The sequence below is a fragment of the Somniosus microcephalus genome, chromosome 7 (assembly GCF_052327205.1).
Source record: "Somniosus microcephalus isolate GS21.2 chromosome 7, FLI_Smic_1.0, whole genome shotgun sequence".
NCBI lineage: Eukaryota > Metazoa > Chordata > Chondrichthyes > Squaliformes > Somniosidae > Somniosus > Somniosus microcephalus.
In genome coordinates, this window is record NC_140993.1 from 115945439 (window position 1) to 115968348 (window position 22910).

The window sequence follows — 22910 nt, forward strand, 5'->3', positions numbered from 1 at the left end:
GGCGGGAGGGTTTTACGGGCTCCCACAACCCATCTGAGGGGGGGGGGGGGGCCACCAACACCCACGGACGCGAGTATCCCACTGGATGTCCACCCAGAATTTAAAGTTGGAGCTCCGACTCCACTTGCCGGGACTGTCTGGAGTGGGGTTCAAAACCCTACTCCTTCTGGCCCAGCGGCGGGGATGCTTACTGCTACGCAAAAGGCCCACTCCGCACAAAAGGTGACACCCATACGTTTCCTGCGCCTTTTCCCTCCCCGTGACTGGAGCCCTATGCTGCCATTTCACGTTGCTAATCGGATTGGGCCTTTGTCATAGCGGTAGGATCCCCGCCGCTGGGCCAGATCAGGGTAGGGTTTCGAATCCCGCTCCAGACAGTCCCGGCAAGTGGAGTCGGAGCTCCGGCTCTAAATTCTGGGTTGACATCCAGTGGGATATTTGCGTCCGTGGGTGTGGGTGGCCCCCACTCCTTGTATAGCTTGTGGGAGCCCGTAAAACCCTCCCGCCATAGGACTAACCGCCCTAATGGCTGGTTCAAAGATGGTTACGGTCACGGAATGAGCGTTAATCATGGCCATAAATCCTTCCACCACTTCATACAGTTCCCCAAAGGGAACAGTGTGAAGACACGTATGACGACGACATTGCTAAATAAATAAATGGAATTAAAAACATTCTTTTAGGGCTTTTAAAAGTCTTTAAATTGCTTTAATTCTCTTTAAAGCTACTTCAGATTACGCAAAATAATGTAAACATTTTAAAAAGTTTATAAAAGTTACCAAAATCTTCAAAAAACTTCCAAAAACCTATTTAAACTGCTGCTTTGCATGTAAAAATGCTTAGCAGCTTGACAGAAACATTGGGGGCGTGTCCAGTGAAACTGAGACCTCAAGGGGCGTGTCTCACTTGCACTGCACGCTCCTGGCTTCGCGCTGGCTGCACTCCTGGGCGGCGTGACATTATACGCTGCCCGGGATTCTTCTTTTTCAAACACCAAGTCCAGGCGTCCCTGGAGCTGATCGGCAGTAGCGCGGGGTAAGTGCATATACGGGGCTTGCACGCGCGGCAAGCCCCGTTCACCAATTTCTGGCCATGTGTATATGCAGACTAAACCCACCTTTGCAGATGTGATGGGGGCGGCGGGGGGGGGGGGGGGAAAAGAGAAGAAAAATTAAATCCTTAATGTTGATGTTTGCAAAGAAAAGTAGCACCATGCTCATTTACTCCAGACATAATAGGGTGTTTTTATGTTTTAATTATTCCGTTGGTATTTTTTTTTATATCACTACTAACAAAGATTTTAAAAGAACATGAAGTTTCACTGGTATGCTCAAGTGCTTTACTATTACTTTCTTTAACAATTTGTTAACTTTTAACTATTCTACTGGGTTTGTACGACTGTAAAATGACTAGTTTTCAACATGAAGCACAGTCCATTTCTGAATTTTTGAATTAATTATCTACTTTTACCAAAAGCACAAAGCAACATCCAGACTAAGAAAATCTGATTAGCAGAAATGAATGTGCTTTTCTGGATTAACCTGGACCCAAAGTGTTTCAATGAAGCGGTTTTTAAATTAAAAGTCATCCTTCCATTTTTAAGGTTAATCCATTTTGAATCAAATACCAAAAAATTATTACCTTTATGATCTGCACCATCTGGATTCAAATGCATTCTCTTCTGACATTCGGAGCAGCTCATTAGAAATCTGGTCACCGCTTCTCGTGGTAAAAAGGCATAGGTCTCTGAAATCTAAAGTTAATCACAAAATGTAATAGAAAAATATGTTGGGAAGGCAGATTATCATCCTCAATCATCCAAATGCAATTCAAAGTTTATATTCTAAAACAGGAGCTCACTAGAAATGAACTTCTGCTAAGCAGGTATGTTTCTACCATTACTTTATTACATAAAAAGGTAAAACAAAGCACATTTGTTAACAAAGGTATATAAAAATCTTCCTATCCATACAGACACTAGATTTCCTTCATAATCAGGGGGGAAAAACAATTTTGGGAAAGGTTCCATTTCCATCTTTACACAGGTCTGGTCGATGTCAAGAAGACACCAAGTTCTTTTTAAAAGCTTACAAATAATGCAGTATCAATGGTAACTTGTGCTCCATTACTATTTTTTACATCTAGACTTCAGTGCTTTCTGAATCGCTTCGATCTGTTGATCATTTGTAAAGTGAGTGAAGAGGCTTTCCATTTAGAATTTTAAAATGTACATATTACACCTTTAATATGAAGATCTAATTGAATGGATCAATAGAAACAATATGCAACAAAAACAAAAGTTAATAAGTGGGTGCTGAAAATGTAAGCAGAAAACCTTTGAAGAGCCTCAGAAGGTTCAACACATTACCAACCATTTCTAAGGGTGAATTGGCAGAGGACAAAGAGATTGGTAAAAATTAAGGGAAAGAAAACAAGACACAAACATGAGTCTGCAATTGGCAGAAAAGCACCAGACCTCCTGTTTGATGGCTGCTGAAGTCAAGGTGTTGTTATATGAGTTATGTGCAATTCCAAGGTACCATCCTCAGATCAGCATTGCACCATCCTGCAAGTTGATACAGCCTTGTTGCAGACCACAGCTGACCATTACGGTCACTGCATGTGCCATTACTACGCTGCATGGTGACTGCAGAAGGATAGGACATAGCTCTGCATCTGCCCCTCTGATCCAGACACCGATGCCAAGTAGGTGTGCCAGGGTCTGTAGAAGTGGCAGGTGCAGACAATTAGGCAACGCTGGCTGCTAATCACACTGGCAAGCCTTCATTTATGCTGCACCACTGAAACAATGACATTCTCAAGGAAGCATCTAAAATGATGGCATCAATAAGATATGTATGTCTGATTAACCATCAGTTCACCTGTCCTCCCAACTTCCTTAGGGAAGAGTTTGCCAAAGTGAGACATTTTCACCTCAGTCTGCAGATGTGGGTGTGTAGCTATCAACAGACACATGGGCCTTGATATTAAGCCCCCACACCCCCGATGGGCGAGAGGTGGTCAAAAAAATGTAAATGGGGATTGCGTTCCGAACCCGTATATGTGCCTGCCACCATTTTTACAGCAACAGATTTCATACGAGCATCCCGCCATCGAGAGGCAGATCACTTCAGCAATATATGCAAATCAGGCTCCCACAGTGCAATTGTGAGCCTGATTTAAATTCAACAGTTGCTGTGCTGGTTGCCAGGACTTGGGAAACCCAGTATATAAAAGAGGGAGGCGGAACCTGCAAGCTCAAGGTGGGAAGTGCCTTTTTACAGCACTCCTTGTGCACCAGGAGGAGCAGGAGCACTCCCCCTGGCCCCTCAAGGACGCCTTCGACCTCCCTGCTGCAGATAGCAACCTCTCTCTTCCCATCGACACCCTCCCTCCCGTGATGGCCTCATATTTCCCGCGCCCCCCCCCCCCCCAGCCCCCCTTCAAACCACCAGTGCTAGACTTGTGTGTCTCCGGCCTTGTCGGGTTTTTCCCACGCTACCATGCTCACTCACACCCTTCCCGTCAATATTGGGACCATGGTATCTCTAGTTCACCCTAACTGGCATGGCATCCCTCCATTGGTCATCCGCTTACAGACACAGCATATAGTGTGATTTCCATTGGTACAAGTACTAGTGCTGGGGAAAAAGGAAAATAAATAATTTACAATGCACTTACCTCTAAATTATTGTATCCTTTCCATGGCCTCCAGGATACTCACCATCACCTAGCAACCCTGGCTGACAGAATGGAAAATGTTGTGCACCAACATGCCCCAAATGAATATTAAATGAGGTGCCTGCCTATTTGAGGCATGCATTTTCCCCATTGCTGGTCCCATCCATTGTAAAGTGTGCATGGCACAAACCTGGCATATTTCTGGCAGGGTGGGCCTTTGATTGATTTTTCTCACTTGGCCGCCACAATACCCCCCAAAAATTGAGCGGGACAGGCAAGAAAAATCTAGGCTTTACTATCTAGTTAATTATCTTTTGGGAATTTTTCCAAAGTGGTGCTTGGATACAATCCAGCTTACCTGGCCTGTGTCTGGTATGTCATTTTCCAGGGTGCTCCCTCGCAATGGTAGAACCTTACTGCTGGTTAGTGTGTGTTACATTAATCAGAAATGAGGCAGCAGAAATTGCCCCATCCCTGATTTTGAGTTTGTAACGGGAAAAAAAAGCTCCTTCACTATATTAGACGGGGACACAAAACAGCATGCTACTATATATTTAAAAGCCTGCAGCTGCTTAAGGAGGCAAGCACCATCTCAATGTTTCTGGTCAAGAAAAGAAAATTCAGACAACGAAGAATGTCTGGCAGTTCTGCAGGAGGTTAGAAAGCCCCCCAGATTCTCAGATGGTGCAGTAGAAGTGCTGTTCGAAGAAATAACACATGGGAAAGATGCCATCTTTAGCAGGAGTGATACCCTCTTTGGCAGAAAGTGATGTAGGCCTGGAGGAGACCTGCCTTGGGGCAATGGAAGATGCAGGAAATTGTTTAATGATGTCAGATCAGGCAAAGCAAGCCAGCCACACCTTTGAACAATGTAAAATACTAAGCATATCTATCATTTCCAGTCTCCTCCCAATCACATTATGTTAAAGTACTTTAGATTGGAGGATAGCAAATGTAACCCCGCTATTTAATAAAAGGAGGGGGAGAGAAAATGGGGAACTACAGATCTGTTAGCTTCACATCAGTAGTTGGGAAAATGCTGGAATCTATTATAAAGGATGCAATAACTGGGCACTTACAAACTAATAGTAAGATTGGGCAGAGTCAACATGGATTTATGAAAGGGAAATCCTGTTTGACAAACCTATTGGAGTTCTTTGAGGATGTAACTAGTGGAGTAGACAAAGGGGAACTGGTAGATGTGGTGTATCTGGATTTTCAGAAGGCCTTCGATAAGGTCCCACACAAGAGGTTGAACAAAATTAGGGCACATGGAATTGGGGGTAATATACTAGCATGGATTGAGAATTGATTAACAGACAGAAAACAAAGAGTAGGGATAAATGGGTCTTTTTCAGGATAGCAGGCTTTGACTAATGGGGTACTGTAAGGATCGGTGCTTGGGCCCCAGCTATTCACAATCTATATCAATGATTTGGATGAGGGGACTAAATGTAACATTTCCAAATTTGCTGATGATACAAAGCTAGGTGGCAGTGTCAGTTGCGAAGAGGATGTGAAGAGGCTTCAAGGGGATCTCGACAAGCTCAGTGAGTGGGCGAGAACATGGCAGATGGATTATAATGTGGATAAATGTGAAGTTATCCACTTTGGTAGAAAAAAAAACAGAAAGGCAGAGTATTTCCTAAATGGTGAAAGATTGGGGAATGCAGATGTTCAAAGGGACCTGCGTGTCCTTGTAATGAGTCACTGAAAGTGAATGTGCAGGTGCAGCAAGCCATTAGGAAGGCAAATGGTATGCTGGCCTTCATTACAAGAGGATTTGCGTACAGGAGTAAAGAAGTCTTACTCCAATTATATAGGGCCTTGGTGAGACCACACCTGGAGTACTGTGTACAAGTTTGGTCTCCTTACCCAAGGAAGGATATACTTGCCATAGAGGGAGTGCAATGTTCACGAGATCGATTCCTGGGATGGCGGGACTGTCGTATAAGAGATTGAGTAAACTAGGCCTGTATTCTCTTGAATTCAGTAGAATGAGAGGGGATCTCATTGAAGCATTCAAAATTATTACAGGGCTTGATAGGGTGGATGCTGGGAGAATGTTTCCCTTGGCTGGGGAGTCTAGAACCAGGGGCCACAGCATCAGGATAAAGGGTCGGCCATTCAGGACTGAGATGAGAAGAAATTTCTTCACACAGAGGGTGGTGAATCTTTGGAATTCTCCACCCCAGAGGGCTGTGGAGGCTCAGTCATTGGTTATATTCAAAACAGAAGTCGATAGATTTCTGACTAGTAAGGGCATCAAGGGATATGGCGATAAGGCCGGTGAATGGAATTGAGGCAGAAGATCAGCCATGATCTCATTGAATGGCGGAGCAGGCTCGAAGGGCCTACTCCTGCTCCTATTTCTTATGTTCTTATGTTCTTATTGCTTACCATCAGTGCCTATGAAGCATTGTGGTGCCAGCAATACCCCAGACATCCTGGAGAAATATTCCTTATTCACATTTTACATGCATTCACCCCACAAAAAGCCACATGGAATGCACACTTTCTGCAATGCACACAGATACCTGGGTTTCACTGCATGCAATAGCGGCTGCATTTGTTTGAAATACAAGACAGCCCACAATACCAGGGTGTTGCGAAAGATGGCATCGCCACCCTACCTTCCCCACCGCCGCCCCCCCCCAATCTATATAGCACCTTATCAACTCCTCAGAATAACTCAAAGTGCTTTACAATCAAGAAATTTCTATTGAAGTTTAGTCACCCACTGTTATGAATGCAAATGTAGCAGTAAATTTGCACGTGACAAGGTCTTGCAAACAGAAATTGAATGAATGACCAGATAATCTGTTTTACTGATGTTGATTGAGGGAGACATGTTGACCAACACAACTCCCTGCTCTTCTTCAAATGGTGCCACGGGATCTCTTGCATCCATCTAAGCCAACAGATGGGCCTCAGTTTAATGTCTTAACTCTGAAAATCTAACATTCTCTTACTACTGCACCAAAGTGTCAGTTTGTGTGCTCCAGTCCATATTGGGACTTGATCCCACAACTTTCTGCCTCAGGGCAGGAGTCCTATCAAGCTAAATCAGCCAAGCGAACAGGAGGAGTAGGGGGGCGTGTGCTAGCTGTGTGTTCTTTCCAAGAATATGGTCTACACACAACTTTAGTGTAACTCGAATTTTAATGAAAAATAGGAGCACATCTGCTCTGTACCTTATCAGGTTAGCAATTGACTATGAATGAGAAACTAAACATTTTGTGTAGAATTTTCAGTGATGCTACAACAGTTAATCTATGATTTCTCAGGAATTTTGCAGAAATTAGTATCCTTCATTGAGCTTCTGGATGCATCCTTGAGCAAATGCATATTCGAAGAGATAGAATCTACTGAGGCATTTTACTCTTGGCATTTGCTTTCCATTTGGCTCTCTGCGGTTTCTGGTTTGCCCGGACCGCCATTAATACTCAGCAAGGTAGAAGAACAGTCTGCCTTGCAATTATTTTCAATAAAACTTTATGGCCTAGAAATTGGGTTGGTAGCGCCGGCGCTGAGCGCCTAAAGAGACCTAGAATTGGGGCGATGCCCTATGTTGGGGCGGACGCTATGAAGATAGCGGCAACTCAGATATTGACTATACATTTAGCGCCTGCGCTAAGTGTTTGCGCGCGCCCGCGAGCGCAAGCAGTTCATTATGTCATTTCAGTGTGCAACGCCTTCTAGAAGCGCCTGAGCGCATATTGGGTGGCACCCGGAGCCTTAACGCCTAGCGCTATTAGTGACAGTTCGAAGGAGGGCTAACAGGCCCTTCTCGGAGTAGGGGGGCGCTATTTAAAGGGGACAGCTTTAGTGCAGAATCTTCTGCCACTTGGCCTGCTCATTGCGATCGTTGCTAGAGAGAGTTGGCGAGCTAATGTGGAGCGGAGTTCTGGGAATTTAGCTTTACAGTACTTGGGTCCTTCAAACCTGTCCGAAGTACTTGCAGCACTACACCTAAAAGCCTTTTGACCAACTGGCATCGGAATGAGAGCTTGTTTGGAGGGCGACGGCCTCATCGCCCAACACTGTGAAGGGGCAGAGAGACGGCGGGAAAGAGGGCCGGGATTGGCCAGAAGGAGGAGGGGCAATGGAGGTCGGCCAATCCGACGGGAAGCTGCGAGGGTCTTTAGGCAGCAGGCGACAAGCCTTGACATGTCGGAGGAGCAGTGTTTGGGAAGGCTCCGATTCTGGAGGGACATTGTTACTGATCGGTGCCACCTGTTTGGTCAGGATCTGCAGCCGCGTGAACGCTGCAGAACCTCTCTGTCCGTGATGGCTAAACTGACTGATGGCCTCCATTTTTATGCCAACGGATCCTTTCAGTCAGCCATTGGGGACATTGCGACTGTCGCTCAGGTTGCAGTCCACTGTTGCATCCGGCAAGTTACAGAAGCCCTTTATAGGCGAAGGCATCAATTCATTACCTTCCCTCGAACCCTGCACAAGCAGGCGGAGGGCGCGCAGGGTGTCGCTTCTATTGCGGACTTCCCCATGGTGCAGGGGGCGAGTGACAGCACACATGTGGCTTTGAGGGCGCCATGCCATCATCCTTAGGACTTCCGCAACCGCAAGGGGTTGCACTCCCTCAACATGCAGCTGGTCTGTGACCACCGCCAAATCATCACGGCAGTCACCGCGCATTTCCCAGGGTGCAGCCACGATGCCTTTATCCTGCGGTTGACCTCAGTTTGTAACCTTTTTGAGGGGCTGCCTCGAAGACGAGGCTGGCTTACTGGGGACAAGGGCTATCCTCTCTGGCCATGGCTGATGACAACACTCGGTGTGGCCGACACCCCCAGCAGAAGAGCTGATCAGCAGCAGCCATCAGGCGACCAGGCACAGTAAACAGCACACTATTGGTGTTGTCAAAAAGCGTTTCCAATGTCTGGAAGATTCGGGGGGGTCCCTGCAGTAATCGCCGCAGCAAGTGGGACACATCGTCGTCATCTGCTGCATGCTCCACAACTTGGCGAATCGACGCACACAGCCAATTCCAGCTGTCCCTCAACGACCAGCAGAGCAGGCGGAGGAGGAGGAGTATGAGGATGAGCAGGCGGAGGAGGAGGAGGAGGAGGAAGAGCAGGCGGAGGAGGAGGATGATGAGGAGGAAGAGCAGGCAGAGGAGGAGGAGGAGGAACAGGCGGAGGAGGAGGAGGAGGAGCAGGAGGAAGATGGAAGGGCTGTTGAAAGTGGAAGGGCCATACGTCAGAGGCTCATCTGAACTCGTGTCGAGACCCCTGTGGCGGAATGATGAGAGTCTTAACTCACGCGCACTTTGGATGTTTGAGGGCCTCTGAATGCCAGCATCACTGAAACTAGTCACATGCACCATGCCACATTGAAACTTCTGTTTATTGGCACAAAAGTCTTTCATTACAGCTAAACAACGTAATGTCAACAGAAACCATAACTTTCAAAATAACTGAACTGTTCGGCAAAGCCGCAAAACTCAACAAACCTTCTGCAAATATAACAACAGGTGAGGGTGTCCTTGCATTTGGACAAACAAACATCTCAGCACCTCCCTCTACAACTGGCCCCTTGAGGGAGAACGACTTCTCTTTCGCGCCCGGCCCCTTCCCTCCCTGCTGCTCCGACGTAATTGGACCCCAGTGGCGGCCTCAAGGCTGGGGGACGCCTGCTGACTGTCTGGAAGCGCAGAAGCCCCTGAGGGACGGCCTGGCCGACCTCTGGGCTTGGAGGGTGCGGACGCAGGATGCTTGATGTGACCATGGCTGGAAGCAGTGTGGCCTGCAGGTGGTGGCAGCTGCAATGCAGGCGTCCCAGCGCTGGCATGTGCAGTGGTCTCCTGCCGAGAGAGGACACCTGCACCATAGTTGGACGACACACTGGCTATCTGAGGGGAGCGGGTCGGCTCATCCGCCACAATCGCATGCTCCACTGATTGCTGGCCTTGTATGGGACTGGAAGGGCCTGGGGTGATCCTAACTGATGCAGAGAGGGTGGCTACAGTGAGAGATCGCGTTGCGTCAATCTGGCTGTGGAGGAGCCCAGCAAGTGACTGCGTGGCAACAGTGAGGACCTGTGTGCCAGGTGCCAGTGCTTCGGAGAAGGCCTGGACAGTTCTTCCCATTGCTTCGGACAAGCCAGGTGCCGACCGCTCCACTGCCTCGGACAAGCCCTGCACAGACCTTTCCAGGGATTGTCCGAAGCCCTGAACAGTCCTTTCCATAGCCGACTCAAAGCCGTGGACAGTCCTCTCCATTGTTGGGCCGAAGCCCTGGATAGTCCTGTCCATTGTTGCCCCGAAGCCCTGGATAGACCTGTCCATTGTTGCCCCAAACACCTGCAGAGTCCTGTCCATTGTTGCCCCAAAGCCCTGGAGAGTCCTCTCCATTGTTGCCCCGAAGTCCAACATACTCTTAGCCAATGAATCTATTGACTCAGGCATCTTCTCCACTGCAGCCATCAGCTCCGTGTGTCTGACCCGGGCCTGTTTGCTCATCTCAGCCAGGCGACGCACCTCATCTGCACTCTGTGCAACAGTCATCACGACCTGCCTTGCCCTCCGGGGAGACGGTGGCCGAACTTGCCTATCCCCCGTGCGTTGCTGCATGCCGCTTGGTCCGGCAACTGGTTCATCCTCAGAGCCGACCCCCCTCCCCTCCAGGGGACTACTATCCCCAGTCTGTAGATGTGTCAGCTCCCCGGATTCTGCAACGGCTGGTCCGGATTCCTCCTGGTCCTCGCCTCCGGTGGCACTGGCACTGGCAGCTTCAGCGCGTTGAGCCCGAGTTGGTGCTGCTTCATCTGAAAGTGGGAGGTGGAAGAGTGGCTTTAGCAAAAGGACAGCTTTGCTGAAAGGCATGCCAGATTGCGGCAAGGCTCTGACATGGCTGCATGCTGAGGATGCATGCTGGCGGGGGGACCAAGTGGAAGGCAACAGGTGAAAAAGGTGAGAGTCTTACCCTCGCTGCCGGTAATGGGGTCGGCAGATGCAGTGGTCACAGGACCAGACAGACGTCCTCCAAGTATCTGGTGCACTCTCTCCTCCAGATCCGTCAGAGTGACCACTTGTGGAGGTCCGCCACCGGTTCGACGCTGCTCCTTTCGGATCATCGCCAGCTTGGACTGCAGGGGAAAGAAGGGGAAGTTCTGTAACATGATGCCTTGAGAGATCATCGCATGCCCCCCATGGTGCAAGAGCCCTTACATGAGGTCTTGAGAGATCATCGCATGCCCCCCATGTTGCAAGAGCCCTTACATGAGGCCTTGAGACATCTGTCCATGTGTGTGCCCAGAAAGGGCCATGGGTGCATGCTGACAGATGGCCATTGGGGCATCATTGCAGCAGGGTGCCCGAAGTCAGCTGCAGATGGAGGGAATCAGAAGATTGCTAAACCATCACTCACCTTAACGATCCGTGTGAGATCGTTGAATTTCTTCCTGCACTGAACAGGGGTCCTGGTCGCCATGCTGCTGGAGTTGTCCCTCACAGCAACCTCCCTCCAAGATCGTCGGTAAGCCTTCTGATTCGGCCTCTTGCCATTATCCGGATACAGGACCTCTCGACGGCGTTCAACTGCAGCCACCAAGTGGTCCAGAGCCTCAGTGCTGAAGCGCTCTGCTCTCTGTCTAACCTTCTCCATGCTGAACAAGTTTGTACCGCCAGACAAGGGCGAGCGCCGAATCTGAGGCCTACAGGGTGTTGGGTGTTGAAGCTCAGGCTGACTGACCCACCCCTTTAAGAGCCGGCCGGCGCCTGGAGGTCTCGTGGTTTCCCGTAATTGAGATCACCTGCGCTGCGCCCGTCCGCGTCGATATTGAGTAGCGCCTGAACTTTTGCGCCTTAAGAGCACCGTGCAATGACTGAATTAGCGCCTCAATCCCCTTTGGGGGCGATGCAACCCAATATCTCACCAGGCAGCGATAACTTTCGTCTGGCTATAAACTTAGCGCTTCGCCAGTTCTAACGCCTCAAGCGAGGCTATACGCAATTTCTAGGCCTATGACTTCCTCCTTGAAACTGAAGTTTGTACAAGGCCTGCCAGTCATACGTTCCTCTGGTGGCCCAGTAGGAGCAAGATGCTGGTCTTGTACTCCTGTACAATGGCACAGGTTAGGCACCCACCTCCCCCCACCCAAACACACAAATTAGTATCAAAAAAGATCCTAGGAAGTAAATCCATCTTGTGAATTGATGTAATTACTACAAAGGCTGCGATGTGAATGACACTGGCAAGGCAGCACTTATGGAACTGTAGGAAAATTAGGCTTTTGAGAACTTGAAACAGTGTGCAAGGTGTGGTCTGACTAGCACACTATACAGTTTGAGCATGAATTCCTCGGACTTGTACGCTGCAATTTTGGTTATATATTTCTGAATTTTATTTGTCTTGTTGATTGCAGCTATTAAATAGTTGGACACATTAACCATCAAAGTCAGTCAAGACCCCTAAATCGCTCTCATATCCATCATAATTTATAGAGTACATGCAGTGCCCATTTTCTCTTCCTGCATGCAGTACTGTACACTTGTTCAACATGGAGTAGTACCGATTTGTCACATTATTTGGAGAAAGCACTGAGGGGAGTAAGGGCACTCTGGGTAGGGGACTGTAATATCCATCACCAAGAGTAGCTCGGTAATACCGCCACAGACCGAGCTGCCCAAGTCCTGAAGGACATAGCTGCCAGACTGGCCCTACAGCAGGTGATGAAGGAACCAACATGAGGAAGTAACTTAATTGACCTCCTTGTCACCAACCTACCAGTCACAGACATATATCTGTCCATATTAACATTAGTACGAGTGGCCATCACAGAGTCTTTGTGAAGACCAAGTCTCATCTTCACAATAATGTGACATTATTGCTATGCTAAGTGGGATAGGCAAAGGACAGGTCTAGCAGCACAAAACTAGCCATGTTACTTTTCAGAATTCTTTGGCCATTCTTCCATGGAAAGGATATTAGATACAAGTTATATTGAGTTGAAGCTAGCTTTAAAAGTGTTAGTATCTGAGGACAGCCCCATGCAGGGTTGTGAATACAAAGTCAGATGAAAGATGGTTTATATGCTAATCAATCAGAATAATTTCCACAGAAACCAAACAATAAGCAATCGAGTGGCTTGTTTCCATAAGGGATAAACACCATCATACATTGTGTTGGGAGAGTTTTGATCTGTTCCTGACTGAATCTCCCGAGCAGCTTCAAAGATTTTCTTACCTTTCTGGCACTCCTTCCAACCCAATTCCATCCATTATCCCCATTTCCTTGATTTTCTTCAGCACTTGGCTCCTTTTCATAGCAACCCTTTACCTGGTTGGACCAACCTCCAGTTCCAGTCCCCATCACTTACTTTCAATGTTCAATGCTAGCCCATCCACTTAACTGGCCTGTGATAGGAATATAGGAACAGGTGTAGGCCATCCAGCCACTCGAGCCTGATCCACCATTCAATCAGATCACTGCTGATCTGTATCTCAGCTCCATTTACCGGCCTTTAATCCATATCCCTCAATAGCCTTACCAAATAAAAATTTATCGCTCAGTCTTAAAAATTTTAATTTACCCAACTTTATATCAGAGAGTTCCAGATTTCTACTACCCTTAGTGTGAAATAGTGCTTCCTGATTTCACTCATGAATGGCCAAAGTTTGAAGTTTGAGATTGTGCCCCCTTGTTCTGGATTCCCCCACCTAAGGAAAGTTTCTCTGCATCCATCCCTTCAAATCCAGTTATCATTTTAAACATCTCGATTAGATCACCCTCAACCTTGTATACTCAAGGGAATACAAGTCAAGTGCATCGTACCTGTCCTCATAATTTCACCCTTTAAGTGACTTACTAAGTCTACTATTATTCACTCACCCTCAAATCATCCCCCTGCTTTTGCCTGCCCTTGAATTCCTGGCTCCTTTTCTCTAAGGCTATAACTCTTTCCTTCATCTTTTTAACTAACAGACTAGTTTTGCACCTCTTCCCATGTCTACAACACTCACTTTCTCAAACAAATACATTCCACAACAAGCACACCAGTCTCCATCCCAAGTATACTTCTCTCGAATGGCCTTTTTTGATTTAATATAAAAACAGAAAATATTCGCAGGAGTAGGCTATTTGGCCCTTCGAGCCTGCTCCACCATTCAATATGATCATGGCTGATACTCTATCTCAATACCATATTCCCACTCTCTCCCCATACCCCTTGATGCCTTTTGCGTCCAGAAATCTATGTAGCTCCTTTTTAAATATATTCAGTGACTTGGCCTCCACAGCCTTCTGTGGTAGAGAATTCCACAGGTTCACCACCCTCTGAGTGAAGACATTTCTCCTCATCTCAGTCCTAAATGTCCTACCCCGTATCCTGAGACTGTGACCCCTCGTTCTAGAGCCCCCAGCCAGGGGAACATCGTCCCTGCATCCAGTCCATCTCGCCCTGTCAGAATTTTAAATGTTTCAATGAGATCCCCTCTCATTTTTCTAAACTCTAGGTGAATACAGGCCTAATCAACCCAATCTCTCCTCATACAACAGTCCTGCCATTCCAGGAATCAGTCTGGTGAACCTTCACTGCACTCCCTCTATGGCAAATATATCCTTTCTTAGGTAAGGAGACCAAAACTGCACACAGTACTCCAGGTGTGGTCTCACCAAGGCCCTCTATAACTGTAGTAAGACATCCTTGCGCCTGTACTCAAATCCTCTTGCAATGAAGGCCAACATACTATTTGCCTTCCTAACTGCTTGCTGCACCTGCATGTTTGCTTTCAGTGACTGGTGTACAAGGACACCCAGGACCCTCTGTACATCCACATTTCCCAATCTATCATCAGTTAAATAATACTCTACCTTTTTGTTTTTCCTACCGAACTGGATAACTTCACATTTATTCACGTTATACTGCATCTGCCATGTATTTGCCCACTCACTCAACTTGTCTAAATCACCTTGAAGCCTTTTTGCATCCTCCCCACAACTCACAATCCCACCTAGTTTCGTGTCATCAGCAAACTTGGAAATATTACATTTGGTTCCCTCATCCAAATCATTGATATATATTGTGAATAGCTGGGGCCCAAGCACTGATCTCTGCGGTACCCCACTAGTCACTGCCTGCCACCCCGAAAAAGACCCATTTATTCCTACTCTCTGTTTCCTGTCTGTTAACCAATTTTCAATCCATGTCAGTATATTACCCCCAATCCCATGTGTTTTAATTTTGCACACTAACCTCTTAAGTGGGACTTTATCAAAGGCCTTCTGAAAATCCAAATACACCACATCCACTGGTTCTCCCTTATCTATTCTACCAGTTACATCCTCAAAAAACTCCAGGAGGTTTGTCAAACAAGATTTCCCTTTCATAAATCCATGTTGACTTTGTCTAATCCCGTTGATATTTTCTAAGTGTCCTGTTATCACATCCTTTATAATAGACTGTAGCATTTTCCCTACTACTCATGTTAGGCTAACCGGTCTGTAGTTCCCTGTTTTCTCTCTCCCTCCTTTTTTAAATAGTGGGGTTACATTTGCCACCCTCCAATCTGCAGGAACTGTTCCATAATCTATAGAATTTTAGAAGATGACAACAAATGCATCCACTATTTCCATGGCTACCTCTTTGTACTCTGGGATGCAGATTATCAGGCCCTGGGGATTTATCAGCTTCCAGTCCCATTCATTTCTCCAGCACTATTTTTTTTACTAATACTAATTTCCTTTAATGCCTCCTTCTCACTAGACCCTTGGTTCCCTAGAATTTCTGGGAAGTTATTTGTGTCCTCTACCGTGAAGACAGAAACAAAGTATTTGTTTAATTGCTCTGCCTTTTCCTTGTTCCCCATTATAAAGTCTCCCATTTCTGACTGTAAGGGACCTACATTTGTCTTCACTAATCATTTTCATTTTACATATTTGTAGAAGCTTTTACAGTCCGCTTTTAACTCTTGGCTGTTCCCTTTATAGTTTTACTTTGAGTCTTTTCTGTCAGTTACATTGGGTTTACTGGATAAGAGCAGATTTTATCTCTGCCCACCCAGTGAGAACAGGGCAGATGGATGGTTTAACTGGTGGTCGGGCGCTTCTTGCTCTGTTCATGTCAGCCACCATTTTAACTGCTGGGTTTTCAGCAGATAAACAGGTGCCTAATCAACATTTAGAAGTTGGAGCCTGATTACATCATTTGTATCCCAATGCGATTTTTACCCCAGGTCGCACAAGTCATGCAGTGTGCCGGACCCCCCAGTAAAACCTGACAGCAGGCAGGATCGGGGCCAGAAGAGGTCCAGTTGAGTTACAATATTTATGTTAATGTGGGTCCCGGGGGGTGGTGAGGTGGGTGAAGAACAGAAGTCCTCTTCCAAACCCCACAAGAAAACCATGGGCCTCTGGACCCCCTTTCACCACCTACTTTATGCCAGTGACCGTTCACTTGGGTTCCCGGCAGCGGCCTCTTGTCCGCTTCTGCCCGCCAGTCACCTCGTCATTTCCACCTAGGTGTGCTTCCTCCTACATGGTAATGAAGCCCAGTAGTTACAATTGTCCGAGCCACACGCTGGCACCATCATGGGTACTTCCTGCCTGCCCTAGCCTCCACATGCATAGAGATAAAAATTGGTGCTTTAGAAACTAAGTAGTATTGTCCCATTTTTAAAAAACAATCCAATAGTTATTTTTATAATTGGATATGAAAAGGTAGGACAAAAGGAGAAAATTTGGTTCTCAACACAATCAAGAAGTTAGAAGAGGTCCAATTTGAAGACATTGAAGATGGATCAGATGAATATGGTTTAGTACATGAAACAAATAACCAGACACCTATGTACAGGGGCAGTGGTAAAAATGAAATGCAGCTGGTTGGAGATTTCTTTGATTAATGCCATTTTGCTCATTAGCCTAATTTGCCTATAATAAAAAATATTTCCATAAAAGCACTCAAGGGAAAATAAGCACTCCAATATCTCTAACATCTAGGCATTAACTAGTCTACAATCTACGAGAAGTATAATTTAAAATCTAACACTTGGAATGATTTAGGCAAGATAAAAAGTCTCTCAATTTTAACAATATTGCAGAGTAGAACTTGCTGAAATTAAAGACAGAATGATTTTTGACAACAATCTTATTAGAACTCAGTTTCATTTCCATACCCAAGATGGTGGCAGATTTTCATCGTCATGCTCTTCACAATTTTGTGGTAGCGACCTCATGTATTTTCTAATCGCCAGTTCACTATTGCACAATAGCCCTAGCTAAATCTCACCTGTTTCTTCACTACAGCTTCTGCCCTTTTACGAACTCAGCATCACAGACAATAATAGAGTTAGGTTTGGATGGATGGACAACTAAAAGGTTTGACCCCCATCTCCTTCCTGGCAGAATTTTTGTGCAGTGTATACTTTGAAACAATTTTGCTTTTCAGATTAACACCTTAGCTTTTATTAAACAAACTGGCTAACAAAGATAGGGCATATTCTGAATGGCAAGTAACTGTGAGACTGTGGTATGATATTATTCACATTAGTTTACAAAAGAACTTCAAGTTTTATATTTTTTATACACTGTGGTTTTCTTTATTAAAACTGTGATCCATTAAGTTGACCAAGGATATAGTTAAAAACAATTATAGAAACTTACAGCACAGAAGGAGACCATTTGGCCTGTCATGCCTGTGCTAGCTCTTTGAAAGAGTAGTCATGCTTAGTCCCACCCCCCCACTTTTTTTCCATAATCCTGCAAGTTCCTCATCCTCAAGTACCTGTCCAACTCCCTTTTAAAATTATTTATGGAATCAGCTTCCACCACTTTTTCCAGGTAGAGAGTCATACTTCTGCCCAGTTAACCATCCTGTCTATGACATCCTGAAGTCTACAACTCTCCTCATCACTATCTACTACGTTGCCAAGTTTCATATCATCTACAAACTTTATAATACTGCTCCCTACACCCAAGTCTATGCAAGATGGCCACTATATTAAATTGACATGTAAAATGGCCACTATATTAAATTGGGAAACTGTTGCTAGACTAAACTGATCAAGTGGGTCTCCGGTCTTAAGGTCCACTGACTAAACTGATCAAGTGAGATTAGCACACAATTGACTATCTGATTGCAGCCATGATAATTCAGAACATAAATACAAGGGTAGAGAGAGAGATCTCAGCACTGTAGTCAAGAATGAATCCTTGGTTTGGTCACCAAGTTGAGGCACCTAGGGCAAGGTAAGCCTGACCAGCACTCGAGTCTGGGTAGCATAAACCAGAACTCTCAAAGTATTTACTCTGTGTATGTTGTGCTATAATTGTATTTATCTAACTTGAGTTAGACGAATAAAAGTGTCAATGGTTAATCCAACATTGTGTGCATGTGTCTGTAATTCCCGGAATCACGAACATTGTAACATAGGGTAAAGGCACGTTCCTTTTTGCCTACACCATGTTGTTTATAAAAATTGAAAAGAGTAATGGGTCAAAAACTGACACTTGGGGAACACCACTGCAAACCACTTCCCAGTCTGAAAAACATCCATCCACCACCACCCTATGTTTCCAGTCACGGAGCCAATTCCGTATCCAGACCGCCACATTCCCCTGGACTCCATGGGCACCACACTTCATGAAAAGTAGAATACATTTAAACAGTTGTCTGCATTTCTGGATAGCTTTGAACAATCAAGTTCTAAAAATTTATATAATATTGTTATAATTATTGCTCAAAGAAAATTGCACTTGCACTAAATCAATGCGGATCTATTATGAAAATTATACACAGTAAATGTGGTACCTTGTGGAGGACTCAATATAACAACAGGTGACTGCAAGTGTTTCAAACCCCACTTCTAATTTCCCACACTGCAGCCTCTCAATGGGAGTAAATAAGATATATTTTCTGAAGCAGCTTAATTTCAAAATCCAAATATCATTCCAATGATATGTACAGGCAATACACTGAGTGATCTAACTGTCCATATAATGGATATCCAGGGTTGCTAGAGACTGGGATGTTTATTAAAAGAGCCCAGTAAGATTCTTTAGACCATTCCCATACCATTTTCTTTTTTTCTGCTGTGACTTACCTGTTCAGAAGCCTTTGTGGCAAACATTGTAGTACAGCTGCAATATTGGCCCAGAAATTCAGGTCGGGGGCTTCCCGCGGGTGCAAGCCCCGACCTGCACTTGCCTAGCGCGTCGGCCGGCATGGGATTCCGATCCTGGGCCTCCTCCAACTGTCGGCGCGCAGTGCTTGCGTATCCCAGGGGTGCAGTTAGTTCGATGCGTCCCCTGGGATCACATGGGCTATGGAGAGCCAATGGTAGCAGGGAATGCTTCATTCATAAGTTTGACAGGAAGAGCTGTCAAACCTATAAATACTATAAGCCCCAAAACATCACTAAAACTTCAAATAAAATTTTTTTTAATCACTTTTTTAAATAACTATAAATTACATGAAATAACTTTTAAACAATAATTTAAAATTTTGGAAAAATTAATTACATTTTCTAACGGGGCTAAAAATAAACTTACCTTTCTTTAAAGTATTTAAAAATAATAAACCTGTGGAAAAAATGTTTAAATTTTAATTAATTCACCAATTACCTTGTTAAAAGCAGGCCTTGCGCCTGCTTTTTAAAAGTGTAACTGCTGGAGACTTACCCTCCCGGAGAACCCTGCAAAAAATATATAAGTTCGATGCGCACGCGCTGCCTCTCCGGCGCACGCGTTCCACCTATCAACCCCTTCTTTCAGGAGAACGAAAGTGCCGGTTTCCCGCGCATGCACGAAACCGGCACTTTCTTTGGGCCTACGCGTGAATATCCCGTGCACACTCACGCGTTGGGACCCGAATTTCTGGGCCATTGCTACATTGAGCTTTCCCATGAGAATAGCCCTTTATCTCTACTATCAAAAGAAAGAAGGACCAATGGTAGCATAGTGGTTATGTTATTGGACTAATAATCCAGAGGCCTGAACTAATGATCCCGAGATGTGAGTTCAAATCCCACCACGGCAATTGGGGAATTTAAATTCAGTTAATTAAATAAATCAGGAATAAAAAGCTTGTATCAGTAATGGTGACCATAAAACGAGCGGATTGTCGTAAAAACCCAATCTGGTTCACTAATGTCCTTTAGGGAAGGAAATCTGACATCCTTACCTGGTCTGATCTATATGGGACTCCAGGCCCACAGTAAAGTGGTTGACTCTGAAATGGCCTGGCAGACCACGAGCAGTTGCAAAAAAACAATAAGAATGAAACCGGATGGACCGTCGACCTCAGCACCGACTACGGACACGGCACACCCAGCCCAGTCGAGAACACCTCACTTGCGCCCATGAAGTCTCATGGGCAAGGAAACCTCCTGCTGATTATCACCTACCACCCTCCCTCTGCTAATGAATCAGTACTTGGAAGGAGATCTGCCATCCTTACCTGGTCTGATCTATCTGCAAGTCCAGACACTCACCAATCTACCTGTCACAGATGCATCTGTCCGTGACAGCACTGGTAGCAGTGACCACTGCACAGTCATTGTGGAGACACAGACCCGTCTTCAGTGAGGACACCCTCCGTCGTGTTGTGTGGCACTACCACCGTGATATCAAGAAACGGCTGAGCGCACTGGATACAGCAAAGGCTGTGGGCCCCGACAATATTCCAGCTGTCGTGCTGAAGACTTGTGCTCCAGAACTAGCCGCGCCTCGAACCAAGTTGTTCCAGTAACGCCTATAACACTGGCATCTATCCGACAATACAGAAAACTGCCCAGGTATGTCCTGTCCATAAAAAGCAGGACAAATCCAATCCAGCCAATTACCACCCCATCAGTCTACTCTCAATCAGCAGCAAAGTAATGGAAGGTGTCAAGCAGAACCTGCTCACTGATGCCCAGTTTGGGTTCCGCCAAGACCACTCAGCTCCAGACCTCATTACAGCTTGGTCCAAAAGAGCCGAATTCCAGAGTCGAGGGGAGTGACTGCCCTTGACATCAAGGCAGCATTTGACCGAGTGTGGCATCAAGGAACCCTAGCAAAACTGAAGTCAATGAGAATCAGGCGGAAAACTCTCCACTGGCTGGAGTCATACCTAGCACAAAGGAAGATGGTTGTGCTCGTTAGAGGTCAATCTCCACTTGCCTGGATGAGTGCAGCTCCAACAACACTCAAGAAGCTCGACACCATCCAAGACAAAAGCAGCCCGCTTGATTGTCACCCCCTCCACCACCTTAAACATTCACTCCCTCCACCACCGGCGTACCGTGGCTGCAGTGTGTACTGTCTCCAAGATGCACTGCAGCAAATCCTCAAGGCTTCTTCTGCAGCACCTCCCAAACCCACGACCTCTACCACCTAGAAGGACAAGGGCAACAGGCGCATGGGAACACCACCACCTCCAAGTTCCCCTCCAAGTCACACACCATCCTGACTTGGAAGTATATCGTTGTTCTTTCATCATCGCAGGGTCAAAATCCTGGAACTCCCTCCCTAACAGCACTGTGGGAGTACCTTCACCACAAGGACTGCAGCGGTTCAAGAAGGCGGCTCACCACCACCTTCTCAAGGGCAACTAGGGATGGGCAATAAATGCTGGCCTTGCCAGCGACACCCACATCCCATGAACAAATAAAGAAGAGGGATGCCCGACACCTCAGGCTGCAGCAGAGACATACTCCAATCACCTGCAAGAGGCGCATATACCTCCATTTGTCAGAGGAGTGTGAACATACAAACTTGACAGGCAGCAAAAGACCAGCTGGTCCATCAAGCCTGTCCCACTAGTGTAAAGTAGTGCCTGTAGAGGCTGCGATGCCACATTTGAATTACAGCCTGAGAAAATCATAGAATGGTTACAGCACAAAAGGAGGCCATTCGGCCCGTCAAGCCCGTGCTGGCGGTCTGCAAGAGCACTTCAGCTAGTCCCACTCCCACATCCTTTCCTCGTAGCCCTGCAAATTTTTCCCCTTCAGGTACTTATCCAATTCCCTTTTGAAAGCCACGACTGAATCTGCCTCCACCACCCTCTCGAAAAGTGCATTCCAGATCCTAACCACTCACTGTGTAAAAACGTTTTTCCTCATGTCACCTTTGGTTCTTTTGCCAATCACCTTAAATCTGTGTCCTCTGGTTCTCGACCCTTCTGCCAGTGGGAACAGTTTCTCTCTATCTACTCTGTCCAGACATGATTTTGAACACCACTATCAAATCTCCTCACAACCTTCTCTGCTCTAAAAGGAGAACAACCCCGGCTTCTCTAGTCTATCCACATTGCAAATCTGCAGTCAAACCCCACAACACGCATCAAGGTCATAAATGCCCTTAATTTTTATGCATAAGGATCATTTTGGGATGTCACAGGGAACATCGGCTATATAAGCCAATCACCTATCCATAGATAGGTGAGGCAACTAAATGATGGCATGTTTGCTTGGGCATGCTGCAGAATATGCCCTGCAAAGAGGCATCAACATGGGGGTCCCAAAGCATGAGCCTGAAAAAGCTGCACAACCAAGCCAGATGCCAGCCTGCAACAGCCATTCAGCAAGTTCTCATACAAGTCACCTCTTACAATCAAATATCACAGCTTCATTGACAGTTATGTATACATGTTCCCACACCCTCTGCAAATATGCCTTTACCTATAGTATATAAAAGCTCACAAATATCACATTCATGCCATCTGATATGAAACATACTCACCAGCTTTTGCAACACTATCTGCAAACAGCTTCAGTACAACATTTTTTTTATGTCAAGCCATGTTGTGTGTCTGATGCCTAGTGTTTGCTTCCAAATTTCTTCCTACTTGGTGACAAGTACATTATAAATATGTTCTTAATCTTAGTCTTGTGCTTCTATTTGGTGCTATCACAGTGGCAGGTGTATGCGAAGTCAGTGGCTGCAATATCTGTATAAAAGCTTCTTGAGATTAAGGTGGCCCTCATCACCCGTGTCTTGGGATGGACCTGCTCCAAGCTGTATCACTTCCACTACTGCATGGGCAGCTTGGGCCCATTTGGTTTCTGCCACAAGTGCATGGGGGTCCACAAAGACCGCAGTCATCAGTGCACATTCCAGGAATACCCCTGCTGTTGGCCTGCCTCACCATGGCTGCTAAACTGCATGACAGTACAAAGATCAATGCAGCCCTGCCTGGTTACTATCACTAAATGATTCCAAAACCTGTAGAAACCAGAGCTAGCATGTTCCACTTTGGAATTACGGCACCAGTTCCAGCATCCAAAGGGA

General features: G+C 46.1%; 1 protein-coding gene across 5 annotated transcripts in view; it reads right to left on the reverse strand.

Moving 5' to 3' along the window:
• Positions 1 to 22910, reverse strand: part of LOC147114853 (nucleolar protein 4-like) — a 924917-nt gene that overhangs the window by 671587 nt on the left and 230420 nt on the right. For all 5 annotated transcript variants that reach the window (XM_085992860.1, XM_085992856.1, XM_085992857.1 and 2 more), the window contains exon 3: positions 1642 to 1753. In XM_085992860.1, coding sequence (XP_085848986.1) covers positions 1642 to 1753 — 112 coding nt within the window. The remainder of the gene's footprint in view (positions 1 to 1641; positions 1754 to 22910) is intronic.